Below are 15,561 nucleotides of genomic sequence, written 5' to 3'. Positions count from 1 at the left end.
ACTTCTCGGGGGCAGAGACCAATTCTTATTGATCTCTATATACCACATGGGACCTAGTAGGAGGTCCTACCTCCGCTTGACAATCACTGCATTGACAGAATCAGAAATTGGGTGGTTGTTGTTAGTAATGGTTTGGGGTCAATTACCATCGCAAGAAGTAGAATTAAAATCATGAACTGAGTCAGCAGCAGCAGCTGTGGCCACAAATCACAGAACAATGTGCACACGTGCATTTTAACACCCACCAAATGCATAACATGGGGGCACTGAGGGATGCAAAATAGGTGGGAACAAGCTCATGTGCTTCACTCCCTTGACCCAGGGACAGCCAGGACTCATACAGGTAAATTCTCGTCAGGAGAATAAGAATACCAGCTGACTGCTCGTCAAGAATTGTGTATGTGTGTGTGTGTGTGGTGCATCTGCATGTAAATGTACAATGTTTTAAAGTTTTTTGTTTGTTTGTTTTTTTGGTTTACACAATGTTTGTAAGTGCATCATCAAGATCTGGGAAACCCAGTGCAGTTGGGAAGTCAGACTAGGGCAGTTTGCAAGTTGGGAGGTGGTTGTGAAGGGTTGCCTTGGGACAAAGGGTCTTGGCAAACTTTTCCTTCCTTCCTCCTGTGTTTTTCTCTGTTTCTGTCTGTTTGCCTGTCTCCATCTCTTTCTCTTTCTGTTTCCCTTTCTCTTTCTCTGTCTCTGTTTCCCTTTTTCTCTTTCTCTGTCTCTTTTTCTCTGTCTCTTTCTCCCTCCTCCTTCCCTCTCTCTCCCCTCTTCCTCCCCCTTCTCATTCTGCTTTCCTTTCTCCTCATTCTTCCTGTCAATTCTCTCTTTATCCTTCTTGGCGCCAGCACAGCCTGACAGACTGGTCTGATTCTGTCCCTCTTTTTACAGGAGATCTTAAAAAGCCCACAAGCAAAGTGATCCCTAAGCTCAAGAAACCAATGATAGAGAAATAGGTCAAATTTCCAGCCTAAATTCAGTGACTGTACTCTTCCCTCCTCCTTTAATTAAGCAAATATTAAAGATATTGAATGTGAAAAACAAGAGGCAGATGGCATTGACTTCCTGGCTCCCTTCCATGAAAGTAGAAGAGGAAAAATAAGAAATTTCTATGCTTGAGATTGGTGTGATGCTGAGATTCCCAGCTTATAGACAGGCAAATGCCTGGACAGCTGCTTAAGGCAGATGGGTCCTTTGAGAGCTTAATATTTGCCGAGTTGATGGTGAATCCATAGTCAGGGCAGCCAACTTGAGACCATCTGTTTACTAGTGGGCAGAAAGACTTCTAAACAGCAGGTAGCTGCTGCTCAGGGTGAGAAACCAACCAAGAGCTAAATCAGCAGTATTTATAACCTCTGTAAAACAAATACATCTAGCAAACAGCTGGCACACAGGCCAGAGAAAGGCAGCCTCATCGTGTGTTTGTGCCATTCCCGGCAGGGTACCTACCATGTACCCCAAGATTTCAAGCGATCGCATGTCACAGTACGCAGATCTTACTTAAGGATGCTCTTTGACCTTTCCTAACTGGAAAAAGATAATCACCAATATCATCATGCCTTTTATTTACACAACAATTTTTAAATCAGGAGCTGGGGTGTAGCAAGTATAATTAGCAGAAAGGCAGAGCCCTTCAGGAAGACTAGATTTGTGAAGATACAGAAATATCAGCATTGATGAAGGCACTTTCCAAAATGTGATGGTTTTTCGGGAGGCTTTGATCATAATCAGAGGGAGAAATAATATAAGAGGAATAAAGCTGCACAGCAGGGTGATGAAGAGATTATTATATTAAAAATATCAAACATGAACTGAAATAGTAGCAAATGTACCAGGAGACATGAAAGCTGCAGCTGAGATTCTATGGGGGCAGGAGCAATGGAAGGGAAAAGACAGAGTGGGGCATCTGTGTGTGAAAGGTCTAGAGAAGGGGGATCTTTGCTACAGGATGGCTGCTAGGGTGCTGGAAAATGATGGAGACAGCTTAAAGGGTTCATCATCATCATCCTCATCTCCATGGACTTTTAGGAAGAAGAGGTTTTCTGTTTAGGGCCGAGGGGAGGGAGGGAAAAGTGAGCCAACCATGGTGCTCAGTGGGACTTCAGAGCCATCTCCAGTTTCCCTCAAACAGTTAATTGCTGACATTTGCAATTCCAGTTCCATCAAGAAAAAGGAAATGGGAAAAACCTTCTCTACCACAGCTCCTGATAAAAAGCCTAACAGGCAAAAGGCAAGTGAAACTTGAGTGAGAATGGGTTTCTCTGGAGTGTTAAATTCTCACCAGCCAGTCCATCAACAAATAGAAAGGACTGCTTCCTAAATCCTTTCTGGTTCTGACTGAGGAAAGACAGTGAATGGAATGGCACTGGGCTCCTGGAAGCCTCTGGGAGGCTTAAGAAGAACAGAATGACTGAACTGAGAATAGGACAGCTTCAAAAAGGGCCAGGTCTAAACTTGTGATGGATTTAAACAGAAACTTCTCACTGAAGTATTTCTGTCACACAGTTACAATGGCAAGCGGTCTGTGTTCCATCATTTATGAAACATTTATCTCTCTCCTTTCTTTCTCTTCCCTCCCTCCCTCCCTCCCTCCCTCCCTCCCTCCCTCCCTCCCTCCCTCCCTCCCTCCTTCCCTTCCTTCCTTCCTTCCTTCCTTCCTTCCTTCCTTCCTTCCTTCCTTCCTTCCTTCCTTCCTTCCTTCCTTCCTTCCTTCCTTCTTTCCTTTTTCCTTCCTTCTTTCCCTTTTCTTTCTTTTCTCTTTCTTTCTTCCCTCCCTCCCTCTCTCCTTCTCTTTCTTTCTTTTCCCCAGTTTTATCTTCTCTCCTTTATCTCTCTTCCTGTCTCCCTCCCTTCCTCTTTCCTCCCCTCTTAACACAGCTGATTTTGCATAAAAGAGATTAATTCCCAGGGAATTTACTATTTGAAGCACCACTGTACTGGGGTCTGTCAATCGGAGATAAAGCATGCTAGAAACAGCAGTTTCCAAGCATTATCATTCTTAGGGGAAAGGGGCAGGAAGGGTGGGCAATGCCTTTTTTTTTTTTTTTTTTTAAGTAAACACCACACCCCTTTCTCATCCTCATTTCTTTCTTCTATAACTCTGCTAAGAATTGCCTATTTCCACTCCTAATTTGTCCTTAAGACTGCACATACTTATTTCCTTGAGGTCGCGACCCTTGGTCTATCTCCCGTCAAATTATTTTGACTCTGTATCTCATGTCATCCTTGGCCAATGAACCATAACCTTCTCATGGGGAAGGTGATCGGGAAGATAGAGCACTTCTCTAGAGGGAGGGCAATAGTGTGCTCTGTCAGCTCTCCTATAGAATGATTTCTGTGTCTACAGGATAATCTTGTTTCTTTGGTCTTTAATTTTCCATTAGTTAAAAGAAGACAAATAAAAGAATCTGTCTTATAGAACCAAATTAAAACCCCATGAAAATTCATAGGCAAATATCATATGTTTGTCCTTCAATCTCAAAGAGGAACAGGACATCAGGGAAGGGATACCGTGACATGCAAATGAACTGGATTTAAGTGGGGGAGGGCTGTGCGGGTCACCTGCCTCACTTTCCCCTCCAGAGTTATCTGGGTCTGTGGCCAGATATAGATCAAAATCACTGGAGATGGCCCTGAATTAAATGGGAGATCTTGGTTTTTTAAAGCTAGGGGCTTGAGCAGGTCTCATACAGCAATTAATTTGGAGGTCCTCTCTTCCTCAAAGGAGAAACTTGCAGGTACACAAATGTAACTGGAGCCCAGTATTTCTATTTCTGAAATAAGCAAATAAATAAACAAATTGGGTTATGTGATGTGTATTTAATCTAAAACACATCTTTCTTCCACAACTTAATAAAAACTACTATTCTATAGAATATTCTATTCTATACAATAAGCAATACTTCCAAATCTATGAATTTAAAAAATTTTCAAACACATCCAAGGGAGTCAGTGGGATCTACGTTTCTTTCCCAGAGAGAACAGCTTCATTAGTCCTGGAAACAAAGGCTGGACTTGGCAAACTTGGGGCTTCTTGTTTGCACTTTGTAAAATAAAAACGGTGGATCTCTCTGCATCACTTTGAAAGGAAACACTGACTCCTTTGGACGTGTTTGAAAATTCTCAGCCCTCAGAGCTAACTCTTGGTCCTCACTCTTATACTGCCTTCCCAGGACTCAGCAAAGTAGCAGCTTTGCCAAGGCTTACAGCTCATCACAAGAGCATCATATGCTACTATTCTGGATCCTGGGAGTATTCTCCTTAAGGACCCTTGGGTACAATAAGTAATCTTTCCTTGTTTTCAACACTTATCCTGGCTAGGGGAGAAGTAGTATTTTCAGTGGTCTACTTACTTTTTCTCAATAATTCCCTTATAGTTATAACCTATTCTTTGCCTTTGCTAAATAACCAGTTAAGTATTCATACAGCTGGTTGGTATTAGTCAAGAGAGGTCTGGGTTTGAAGCTAGGAAGACCTGAATTTAAATCCTACCTCAGATACTTTCTAGTTGTGTGACCCTAGGCAAGTTACTTAAACTTTGCTTCTGTTTTCTGAAGGATAAAATGAGGGAGTTAGATGTGATGACTTTTAGGGTCCTTCCCAGCTCTGATGCTGTGATCTTATGATCTAATGAATCTGATCCTACGAAAATGACAAACAAATTAAAAGGTGCTGGATTTTAAAGTTATATCTTATATAGTGACTCAACTGACTGCCATCTCTAAACATCTGTAGGGGAAAATGAACAAAGCTGAATTAAGCAGTACCTGGTTCCAAACAGATGACATCTGAATCAACTTTTTATTGAAAAATTCAAGTTAATGAGGACATCATAAAACAGTCACATAATATTCTTAATGATTCAGGAAATATTATTTTGCAAGAAGAAATTGGCTACTTGTCTACTTTTCCTCCTCCCCTCCTTTTTTAGATTGTACTTGAGATTTCAATGGTACAGGAAACTTCTATCCTTGGGGATCACTCTATAGCTCACACTCTTAGCAACTTCTTATGGGGATTGAGAGGCTTAGAAATAATAATATTATAACTATTATTTTATTATTAATAATTATGATATTTATATGTAATAATAAAAACATTTATATATAGTGTCCTGTGCTATGCACTTTATTAATATTATCACACTTGATCTTGACAACAATCCTGAGAGTAGGGTGCTATTATTATCTCCACTTTACAGTTGAGTAAACTGAGGCAAATACAGATTAAATGACTTGCCCAGTTAGGAAGTAGCTGAGGCCAGTTTTGGACTGAGGTCTTCTTGATTCAAGTCTATCCATTGTGCCACTTTAGCTATCCAAGCTAGTATGCTTCAACCCAGACACTCATGACTCAAAGGTTAGTTCTCTATTCATTATTCCACAGTAATTCTCTACTTAATTGACTTCCTTGCAGACTTAGTTTTAATATTGTTTCCTTAGACCAGAAAAGTTCAGTTGGAAGCACAGACAGAATCTGACAATTGAAGAAAACCCCTTCCAAAGTACATACTGGGAAGAAAAATGGTTGATGGATTAAGAATTGTGATTTCATGCTGAAGTTCTGAATTCTCAACTTTTTTTTTTTTAAACAAAAACATCTTTTAAAATCCTCACCCGGACAGGTTTATTTAATTTTTAAAAGATAATAATGACTGACAAAAGAATAGGGATAGATTTGAGGATTAACATGTCTCAAGAATAATATTTGATGACAGATAAGTATAATTACATAGTACGATGGGAAAGAATGAAGACTCTTAACCCTTTTCCATAAATGAATGGAATCCACGAATCTAATCCTTTAGGTTCAGAGATGATACTTAACATGTATGTTTGCTGTACTAGATTTTTTTCAGTGTCAGTAAGATTTAGGTTTGAAAGGTTTTGTGATTATAGTATGTTGTTACTATTCAGTTATTTTAGTCATGTCTAACTCTTTGGGACCAACTCTTCAAGACCCCATTTGGGATGTTCTTGGCCAAGATGCTGAAGTGGTTTCCCATTTCCTTCTCCAGCTCAATTTAGAGATGGGGAAACTGAAGCAAACAGATAAGTGATTTGCCCAGGATCTCATAGCTAGTACACAAGTGTCTCAGGCCAGATCTGAACTCAGAAAGATGAGTTTTTTAACTCCAGGTTAGGCACTCTATCCATTGTACTGCCATCTTGTGGCATATATCTCCCTTAAAATTTTTTTTTAATAAGAGCTTTTTAATTTCAAAATAAATGCAAAGATAGTTCTTATCATTCACCTTTGCAAAACCTTGTGTTTCAGTTTTTCTCCTTTTCTTTCCCCCACCTCCTCCCCTTGACAGCAAGTAATCCAATATATATTAAACATGTGCAATTCTTCTATACATATTTCCACATTTATCATGCATGAATCTCCCTAAAAATTACTACTAAATCCCAACTTGTAGATCAGTTGTATAAGAATAAATGAACTTAAAAAAACTTTGGCCTATAAATAATATTTAAAAGATGTTCTGATAATGATTTTTCATCTATTATTCAACTATTCTAATTCGTGGTCCCTAATCTGGGATGTGTGAACTTATTAAAAAAATACATTGACAACTATATTACAATATAATTGATAACCTTTGTATTTTATTTTATGCTCCTAAAACCATTCTTCTGAGAAATGGTTCAGACTGCCAGAGTGGGGGAGGTTCGTGACAACCAAAATGAAGACTTACTGATCTTGGGTGTGTCCCTAAGACCAAGCAATTTACTTCCTAGCTAGGCTTTGAATTTTGCCTCTCTTCCCACATGTACACAAGACATTAATGAATAGATGTAAGAAATCAATATTTGATATCTGTTGCAATTAAAAAGAAAGTGGGCTCATTCCGTGGCTATAAAATGAAATTCCTTTGGGCTCCTTCCCTAGCAACACTGAGATTCTTTTGCACTGCTGGGTGTTAGCTCCATTCATCCTAACAACTGTAGGATTTTTTTAGGCTACATTATATAACAATCTTATGTAACGTAGGATCTGTTGTCTACATTAGGTTTTCCTTCTTTTCCCCTCCAGATCGCTCATATTTTTACTCCAGTCCTTTTTGTTTTACCCTCTCAGACCCTAAAATGCAAGGCTACTGTGAATAAATCAAAGTCACAAATTTACAGTTAACATTTAAATTTCCCAAGTGGCCTGAGGAATGGAGAATGCTATCAGCCACAATGAGGATGGGGCCAGTTATTTAGAACTCTGAGCTAGCAGCTCCTTGGACATTGTCTAGTCTATTATTGGCAATCTCCATTCTGTCCTTCAGGACCATGGTGTTCTGCAGGATGTGAACGGGAGTTCCAAGAAAAGATTGCAGTCAATATAATCCTGGAGTTTTCTACGTCACTGAAATTTCTAAATCACTACATCACAGACCCAGGCCCTACTCCACATTATCCTTATGCATATTTAAAACACGTTTAACATATAGGATCTTCTTTCCTTTATCCTTCCATAGCCAGCATCAACAAACATGCTTAAGTGACTTGCCCGGGGCCACCCAGCTAGTAAGTGTCTGAGGCTGGATTTGAACTCCTGGAGACAATTCTTCCTTGCTGCAGGCCAGGCACTCTATTCACTGCAGCGCCACCTAGCTGCAACCTCATGGTATACATTTCCTAAACAAAGTGGTTATTAAGTTCCTACTTCAGGATCCCTTGCATAATTTTTCCTCCACAGTCTTTTTGTCAGATTCATCCCTCCCACCTTTTTTCCACAATCACTACCCCACTCCCATCCTTTTTCACCTCTCACTTGGATGACTGCAAGAGCCGTCACTTGCTTCTCCCTTTTAATGTCAGAACAATCTTCCTTAAATATAGACTTCACATATACCTCTAGCAGTGACTGTGCAGTGATTATTTATGGCTTTTTCTACCACAACCAAATTCCTCAGGCCCTTTGCCAAAAGGGCGCCTTATTTCACGTAACTCTTTACCATAACTACTCCATTCCACCCAAGACAATTTGCTGACCATGCCTTTCCCTGCCTTAATCTGATTTCCATTCCCTACCTCATCATTTAGATATTAAAGTTATACTACATTATATTCTTTTTATTTAAAACAAAACAAAATTCTCAAGTTGTTTTAAATTTGAAGTCTCTAACAGCAGAGACCCCAAGTGATTATAAGGAAAGAGATGGCTTGCTTAGATTTTAAAGAAGAATTCTCAAGTATTTTTGCTTTTTACTAGATTTCATTATATGTGGAATAAGAGGAAAGAGATTTTACCTGAAGTGGGATGTTTCATTATTAGTTATGCTGGTGGAGGGAAGATCTGGGAACGATTCCTAATGTTGAAACCACACCAAGCTTTGACCAAAATATTCTATATAAAACTTTTCTACATTAAATAGTCTCTCTTTAGGGAAGAAAATGGTTGGACAAAATTACAATGGCATAACGTAAGTTCACCAATAACTGCAATGACCGATTTCAGCTTTCAGGAATTGGGGAATGAAGTTGAAACTCACCTCTTGAAATGGTTTGCCAGAACCCCAACAAGTTCCCCAATTCGATTCTCATTGGTCGGCTGTTTGCTGAAAAGGCAGACAATGAGGTCTTTGTTGTCTTTTGTGTGGAAAACTACAAGCTGGTCCTTTCCATTGGAGACACTCAACCCAGTCAACTGCAAAGAGAGTTAAAAAATATTACAAGGCTCGTTTTCCAACACATGATCAACATACTTAGATTTGGTGGTTCTTCTGTCTATATGTAATTAGAAGCGACCCAGCAATCTTTTCTAGAAGAGGACCTTTTGTTGTTCTATGCTGAAACGTTTCCATGAAAACACATCTCATGCTTGTATCTTCACAACCACATACTTCCATGCCCTCCATTATAAATAGGAATACTTACAATGAACAAGGTGAAGATCCATGTGCAGAAGCTAGATAACACAACAAAAGTTCTCTCCGTAAATTTACTACTATTCTCTTCATTTTTGAAGATTATCACTCATAATTTATTATCATGAACTATGAGGTATCACAAATAATTAGAGTCAAAGGCTTTCAAAAACCAGGTTCAGTTGTGGGGTTCACTCTTAACAATAATCTATGGAAAATCCCTGGAGGACTGAGAAGAATGAGAATAATTAAAGCACTGGGAAGGAGTATTCATGAAAAGCTAATAGAACGTGACTTTTTTAGTCTGAAGAAAAAAAAAGATTCTAACAATTTTTACAGAATGCACAAAGCTTTGTTATTTGTGGTGGCAAACATGGCCTCATTTTCAGAAAGATGAATTTAAATCGCAGCAGATTCTAATGTAAATCAGGAGATTTATGTCAGATTTTAGAAAGTACTTCTTACATATGAGGATCTTAAATATTTAGAATAGTGAAATTTGTGAATTCTTCTTTGGACAATTTAAAGAATTTATTGAGCTTCCTGTCTGTAAAGAAGGATTGAAAAATTTTGTTGCTGTGGGTGATTTCAGTTGTGACCCGCTCTCTGGGACCCCATTTGGGGTTTCTTGAGAGAGATAATAGAGTGTTTGCCATTTGCTTCTCCAAACCCATTTTATAGATGAGGAAACTGAGGCAAACAGGGTTAAGTGACTTGCTCAGGATCACAGAGAAATAAGTGTCTGTTGGTAAGATGAGTCTTGCTGATCCCAAGTTCAGCGCTCTATCCACTATGACACTTTGCTGCTCACTGGAAAAATAGGGTTCTCTTCTTCTGGTTACTTAAAATAAAAGGCTTGCAGAGCCCTCTCCAATTATGCCTTCCTTGTCTACTGCAGAGGCACTGAAGTATCATCTTCTGGCCATTTTGGTGGGTCAATGATGGATTCTTTTGTGTCTAAAAAATGTAAATTCCAGTGTGTGTGCCTGTGTGTGTGTGTGTGTGTGTGTGTGTGTGTGTGTGTAAATCACCCTTTTGGAAGTCTGTGGACCCCTTCTCAGAAAAATGTTTTAAAATGAATAAAATAAAACACATAGGATTGCAAAGGAAATCAATTCTATTACAGACCGTTTAAGGCCCCTGGATTAAGACTGCCAGATAATCTGGAAGAAAAGCCTTTAAGGAGTTTATAATTCATGAAGTGTATGAACCATACTTTCCCTAGCTGCAAAAGCACAACATTAGCATAGAGAATGCCAGCATGAAGATGAAACCATCCCATTTTACAGGTGAGACCCAGATTCATTTGGGTTTTGAACCCCGTTCAGCCCATTCCAAGTTCAGTGCCTTTTCTACTATCCCATGCTATGAACACTGAGAAAAGGGGTTAAAAACTGGGCACAAGGGAATGCAACAATGAAGAGATGGCTCCCCAAAGCAGACGAGGTTTTAGCTGTTTTTAAAAAAGGAGTAAGAAAAGGAAAAAAGGAATAAAGTTAAAAAAAAGTACACAATAGAAAACAAAAGAACAAGCTACAAGGAAACAAAGAAAAGACGGACATTCGTGCATATGATTTCTTTTACTACTCTATATATCCTTTCTTGAACTGTTAATTTATTGTTTATATCGATCTCTATTTCGAATATGTTTTGAATCCTCCCTGATGTTCTGCTGGGCACACGATGTGAACATGTGTTCAAGGAGAGGTGGGGGATAGGTATCCCAGGAGAAAAGGATGACTCTGTAAACCTAGGAATTGATGTATTATTTCTACTTTGCCAGACTGCCACAATATAGTGTAAATTGTTGGCCCATATAACCTCATTAGGGGTAGCCAGGTGGCGCAGGGGATGGAGTGCTGGGCCTAGAGTCGGCTTGAAGACGACTTCAGACACTTAACCTGGACAAGTCTTTTAACCCTGTTTGCCTCAGTTCCTGGAGAAGGAAAGGGCAACCCCCTCCAGGATAACCTGAGGTGACAGAGTTTATTGCTAAGATCATATTCTCCGGGGCTCCAGCTGCCTCTCTGCTAGAGTGCACTCTAATGGAAGATTCTTAATAATTGGAAGGTGCTTAATAATTGTTGAAATGAAGCGTCTAGCATTCAAGTGGTTTGAAACACTGTGCTATTGTCTAGTAAGTTCAGGGCCTGGACTATCTCCTCTCACCTGATGATATATACACACACACACACCTAATTTGTACATATGTTCTAGGTAGCCTCCAAGGTGACTGAAATAGCTTACATTTGCCATGAATATTGATAGAAAACAATATTGGTCTTTGTGCTCTCCAGTGCTTAGTGCAGTGCCTGAAACTGAGTGGGTATTTCATAAATATGACGTCAGAAACTGAGCTCATTAAAAAAACTTCACCAAAATGTTTGATGAAAATCCAATAAAACGGAACCCCGAGCTCAGAAGCCTCGGATTTTTGGCTCCATGATCATGAAATGCAGGAGCATTACAGATGGAGAAATCTGGTCAAGGGGCAAGGCTGGAGTCTTCCAAAAACTGCTCCAAAGAATAATGCACAAAATCGATCCATCCAACATATGAATATGTGCTGAGGGAAGGGAAGGGCACGAGGTCAAGTTTAGAAATAAATGATATGAAATATAATAAGGGTGCATAAGGGATATGGAGAATTATCTACATTAGCTCCAAAGAGGCGGTGATTGCTTCCAAATGGAGGGAATCAGATAACCCTTCGTGGAAGAAATGGCATTTGAGCTAAGCCCCAACAGATGGGTAGGATTTGAGTATCAGAGTCACTGGAGGAGGGGGAGGGAAGGAGACAGGAAGGGAGAAGGGAAGACATTCCAGGCACATTTATACTGGGCCTCGGAGCGTTTCATACATGTCATTTCATCTGATCTTCATTGGGGGAAAAATTCAAATATTATTTATTATCCCGATTTAAGAGAGGAGGAAACAAAAGCTCAGGAAGCTTAAGTGAATTCCGATGCTTGTTTTTGACTCCAAGTTTGTTATTTCGACTATCTCATATTGCCTGAATATAATGTCAGTTGGCTGCTAATATTATCTCCTTGGTGATGCTGTGGATAGAGCCGTCAGGCCGGGAGTCAGGGGGACATCTTCTGAGTTCAAATCCTGCTTCAGATAAGTCGCCTAATCCTGATTCCCTCTATTTCCTCAACTATAAAAGTGAACCGGAGAAGGAAATAGTGAACTAGTCCAGCATCTTTGCCAAGAAAACCTTACAAAGAGTTAGACACAACAGAATAGCAAATTACCTTGTTAAGTATATTTAATATAACATATTAAGTAATATATATAATATATAAGCAGTATGATATCTAATATATATATAAGTAATATATTAAGTAAAGTATAATCCTATACATAGGGATTAAATAAAATATATATATACACATATATATAATTTGTATATGTTATATGTAATCTCTAAAGTGACTGAAATAGCTTACATTTGCAAAGAATGTTGATATAAAATTAGTCTTTGAATCTTCCTCCGGTGCTTAGTACAGTCTCTGAAACAGAGTAGGTATTTAATAAATATTGATTGATTGATTGATTGGCTCACTGTTTGTTGAGTTGAAAATAGAAGAATGGAGAAAATGAATTAAAAGTATTATTTACCTAATTTCTGATGATGGAGGTAAAGTTAAGAGACTGTGAAGAGAACTAAGAACTTTCAAAGGCTTTAGTGAATGCTGAACTCCACAGTATATAAAGGAGCTGGAAGCTAGGGATCTAACAAAAAGCCATAGGACTTTGTAAGAATAGCCTCAGGACAGAAACCCAGTGTGAGTGGAGACTTTCCATCGGTTCTAAAGGCAGCCAAAAATAAAATAAAATAAAATAAAAGGATCTTATAAGAATCTGATTTGGAGCAAGAAGAAAGTCAAGGACAAGAAACGTTTGATATTCAGGGAAGAGGGGACAATACTAATAGACGATGTTGAGAAGACAGAACTACTCAATTTCTCTTTTGCTTCTGTTTTCTCTACCGAAGTGAATTATCTCCAAAATGGTTAGAACAGACCAAAAATAGCCATCTGGAAATTGCAAACAAAGGTTACTAGCTACCTTCCAGGAATTCTGATCACCTGGTCCAAATTGTGAGTGACCTGCAAGCATACTGAAAAAAGTGGCTGTGGTTGCTGAGCCAATATCTGTGATGTTTAAGGAAATGGAACACAATATAGGTGGTTTATGGAATTAAAGATAGGGAAAATGTCTTAATCATTAAAAAAAAAAAGATAAAAGCAACTGACTTTGACACTCAGTAATAATTCTAGAATATATAAAAACTCTACCAGTTTCGGGGCACTTTAAAAGGGAAGAAGTAGCCATAATGAGATACCAATGGCTCATTAAGAACAAGTCATTCAAAACTAAGAGAAGCACAAGTCATTTCTCCAATGATGAAAAATGCTATCCACTTCCAGAGGGAGACATGATGAACTCTGTGAGTGCAGACTGGATCATACATTTTTTCTTTTGCTTTATTTATTTTTTGCAACAGAGCTAATGTGGAAATATGTTTTGCATGACTTCATATGGATAATAGGTATTGCATTTCTTGCCTTCTCACTGGAGGGAAAGTGGAGAGAAGGAAAGAATTTGGAACTGAAAATAAAAATTAAAATGAAAAAAGAACAAATAATTTCTTTAATGGAAATATCTTTGACAGAGCACGGCCAATCACAGTGAGGGATTTTAGTGAAGTCTTTGGCAAACTTTGCATATTTGTTTGGGTGAACAAGATGGATTATAGCATACTTTGGAGAGTTTAGGACAAGTTGAGAACCAATGGTAATGATTGATGAGTTGATATCAACCTGAAAGGAAGTCTTTAATGGAGTGCTGCAGGACTCAGGTTTTAGACTTATTTAACATTAAAATGCTAAAAGAAGGCACAGGAAGGCATCATTATAAAATCCTTTCATCATACAAATCTAGAAGAGAGATACTTGGGATCCTGAAAAATCTCAACAGGCCAGAAGATAGGCTGAGTAATGAGATGAAAGTTGATAGGAATAAATGTAAAGATTTGCATGTGGATTCAAAAAGCAAAGTGTCCAAATATAGGATGGAACAAACAGCTGACAAACAGTTCATGTGAAAAGAACTGGATCTTTCAGCGGACTGCAAGCTTAATATAAAGCAGCAATATTATGTGGCAGCCAGAAAAGTGATTGTGATCTTTTAACAGAAACACAAAGACTAAAGTGAGTGAGGTGAGATCTGTCCCACCTTGTCCTGATAGTGACTCTGAAACCCTTTTGATCTAAGAGTGCTCTTGTCTGTCAATAATTGTAAAATGTCATATTTCTTCCCTTAGGTTTTAGGGAAGATATATTAGTGATCCTGAAGCCCTTTGACCTTGTTCTGACAATCTGTCTGTCAATGATTTCAAAGTCTCCTGGCTTTAGAAGAGTCCTACAAACATTACTGACGGTCAGATAGAATATCTGTTGATCAGTAATGACCAAGTTCCTGAGATCATCCCTCAAATCTACAGAAAGCCATAAAATTAGCAAATAAATAACATGAAGCTCTGATCCAATTTTGTATAAATCTATCCTCTTCTCTCGGATGCCTTGCTTATTTCTTTGGGAACTTAGCCCACTTGTAATAGCATTACAATTACAAATAAACTTTGCCCCTTGACTAGGATATGGATTCAAGCCTGCAGATTCTTTTGAGACACCTTGTGACACCGGTCTGTGACCCCCAATTTTTGGGGTCCTCTTTCCCAACCTCAACAGTAGGACCAGGCCAAGAGCAATATGCTTAGTTCCAGGTATAATGTGCAGAAAGAATATTGACAAGCTAGAACAGATTCAGGGAGGAGCAATCAGGAATGTAAGGGGATTTGAAATTATGCTATGTAATAATCAGTTGCATAAATTAAGGATAGTTAGCCCAGGTAAGACTAAACTCAAAGGTAGGGGAATATAAAAGTTTTCAAATATTTGAAAGGTGTTAGGATTACTAAGTGAGAACTGAGATTGTCTGGACAGTGACAAGGTGAGAATTCAGGTTTTTTGGACAATTACAAGGTGAGAACTCAGGTTGACTTGATAGAAGGAGCAAGCCCATTGGCTGAAGTGGTTCTTCCCAGAAGCCCTTGCATTATCCCACGCCCACTCTCTGGGAAGAGATCTGCTGTGTCTATTCAAATCTCTCAGACAGATTCTTCTTCCTGTAGTGAACCGTTGTCTCCAGGCAGTTGCTGTTAACTCTTGTCCAAAGAAGTGACTTCCCTTCCTGCAGAGAGCCCCGTCAAACCTGATGCAATTCAGAGTCTTCCCCTCTTCCTGGAGTGCTGTCCTCTTTATCCTCCCAGAAAATGGGCGTAGGATAATGCAAGGGCTTCGGAGAAGAACCACCTCAGCCAATGAGCCTGCTCCTTCCATCAAGTCAACCTGAGTTCTCACCTTGTAATTGTCCAACCTGAATTCTCACCTTGTCACTATCCAGACAACCCGAGTTCTCACTTAGTAATCCTAACAGAAAGGTCGTCTTGTGGAAGAATTAAGCCAGATTAATTTTGTTTGGCTTTTAAGGGAAGAACTGTGACTAAGGAATCCTTCTGGGAAGGTAGACTTTGGTCAACATAGGGAAAACTTCCTACCATTTTGAACTCTCCAGAAATTAGCTAGTGAGTTCCCTATTCTTGGAGATCTACAAGCAGAGTTTGG

General features: G+C 39.0%; 1 protein-coding gene across 1 annotated transcript in view; it reads right to left on the bottom strand.

Moving 5' to 3' along the window:
* MYO1D (myosin ID) overlaps nt 1-15,561 on the bottom strand; it is a 372,129-nt gene that overhangs the window by 96,134 nt on the left and 260,434 nt on the right. The window contains exon 21 of the mRNA XM_074263605.1: nt 8,492-8,646. Coding sequence (XP_074119706.1) covers nt 8,492-8,646 — 155 coding nt within the window. The remainder of the gene's footprint in view (nt 1-8,491; nt 8,647-15,561) is intronic.

The sequence above is a fragment of the Sminthopsis crassicaudata genome, chromosome 4 (genome assembly GCF_048593235.1).
Source record: "Sminthopsis crassicaudata isolate SCR6 chromosome 4, ASM4859323v1, whole genome shotgun sequence".
Lineage (NCBI taxonomy): Eukaryota > Metazoa > Chordata > Mammalia > Dasyuromorphia > Dasyuridae > Sminthopsis > Sminthopsis crassicaudata.
The sequence above is the reverse complement of the archived record's forward strand: the minus strand, read 5'-3'. Positions and strand labels throughout refer to the sequence as shown.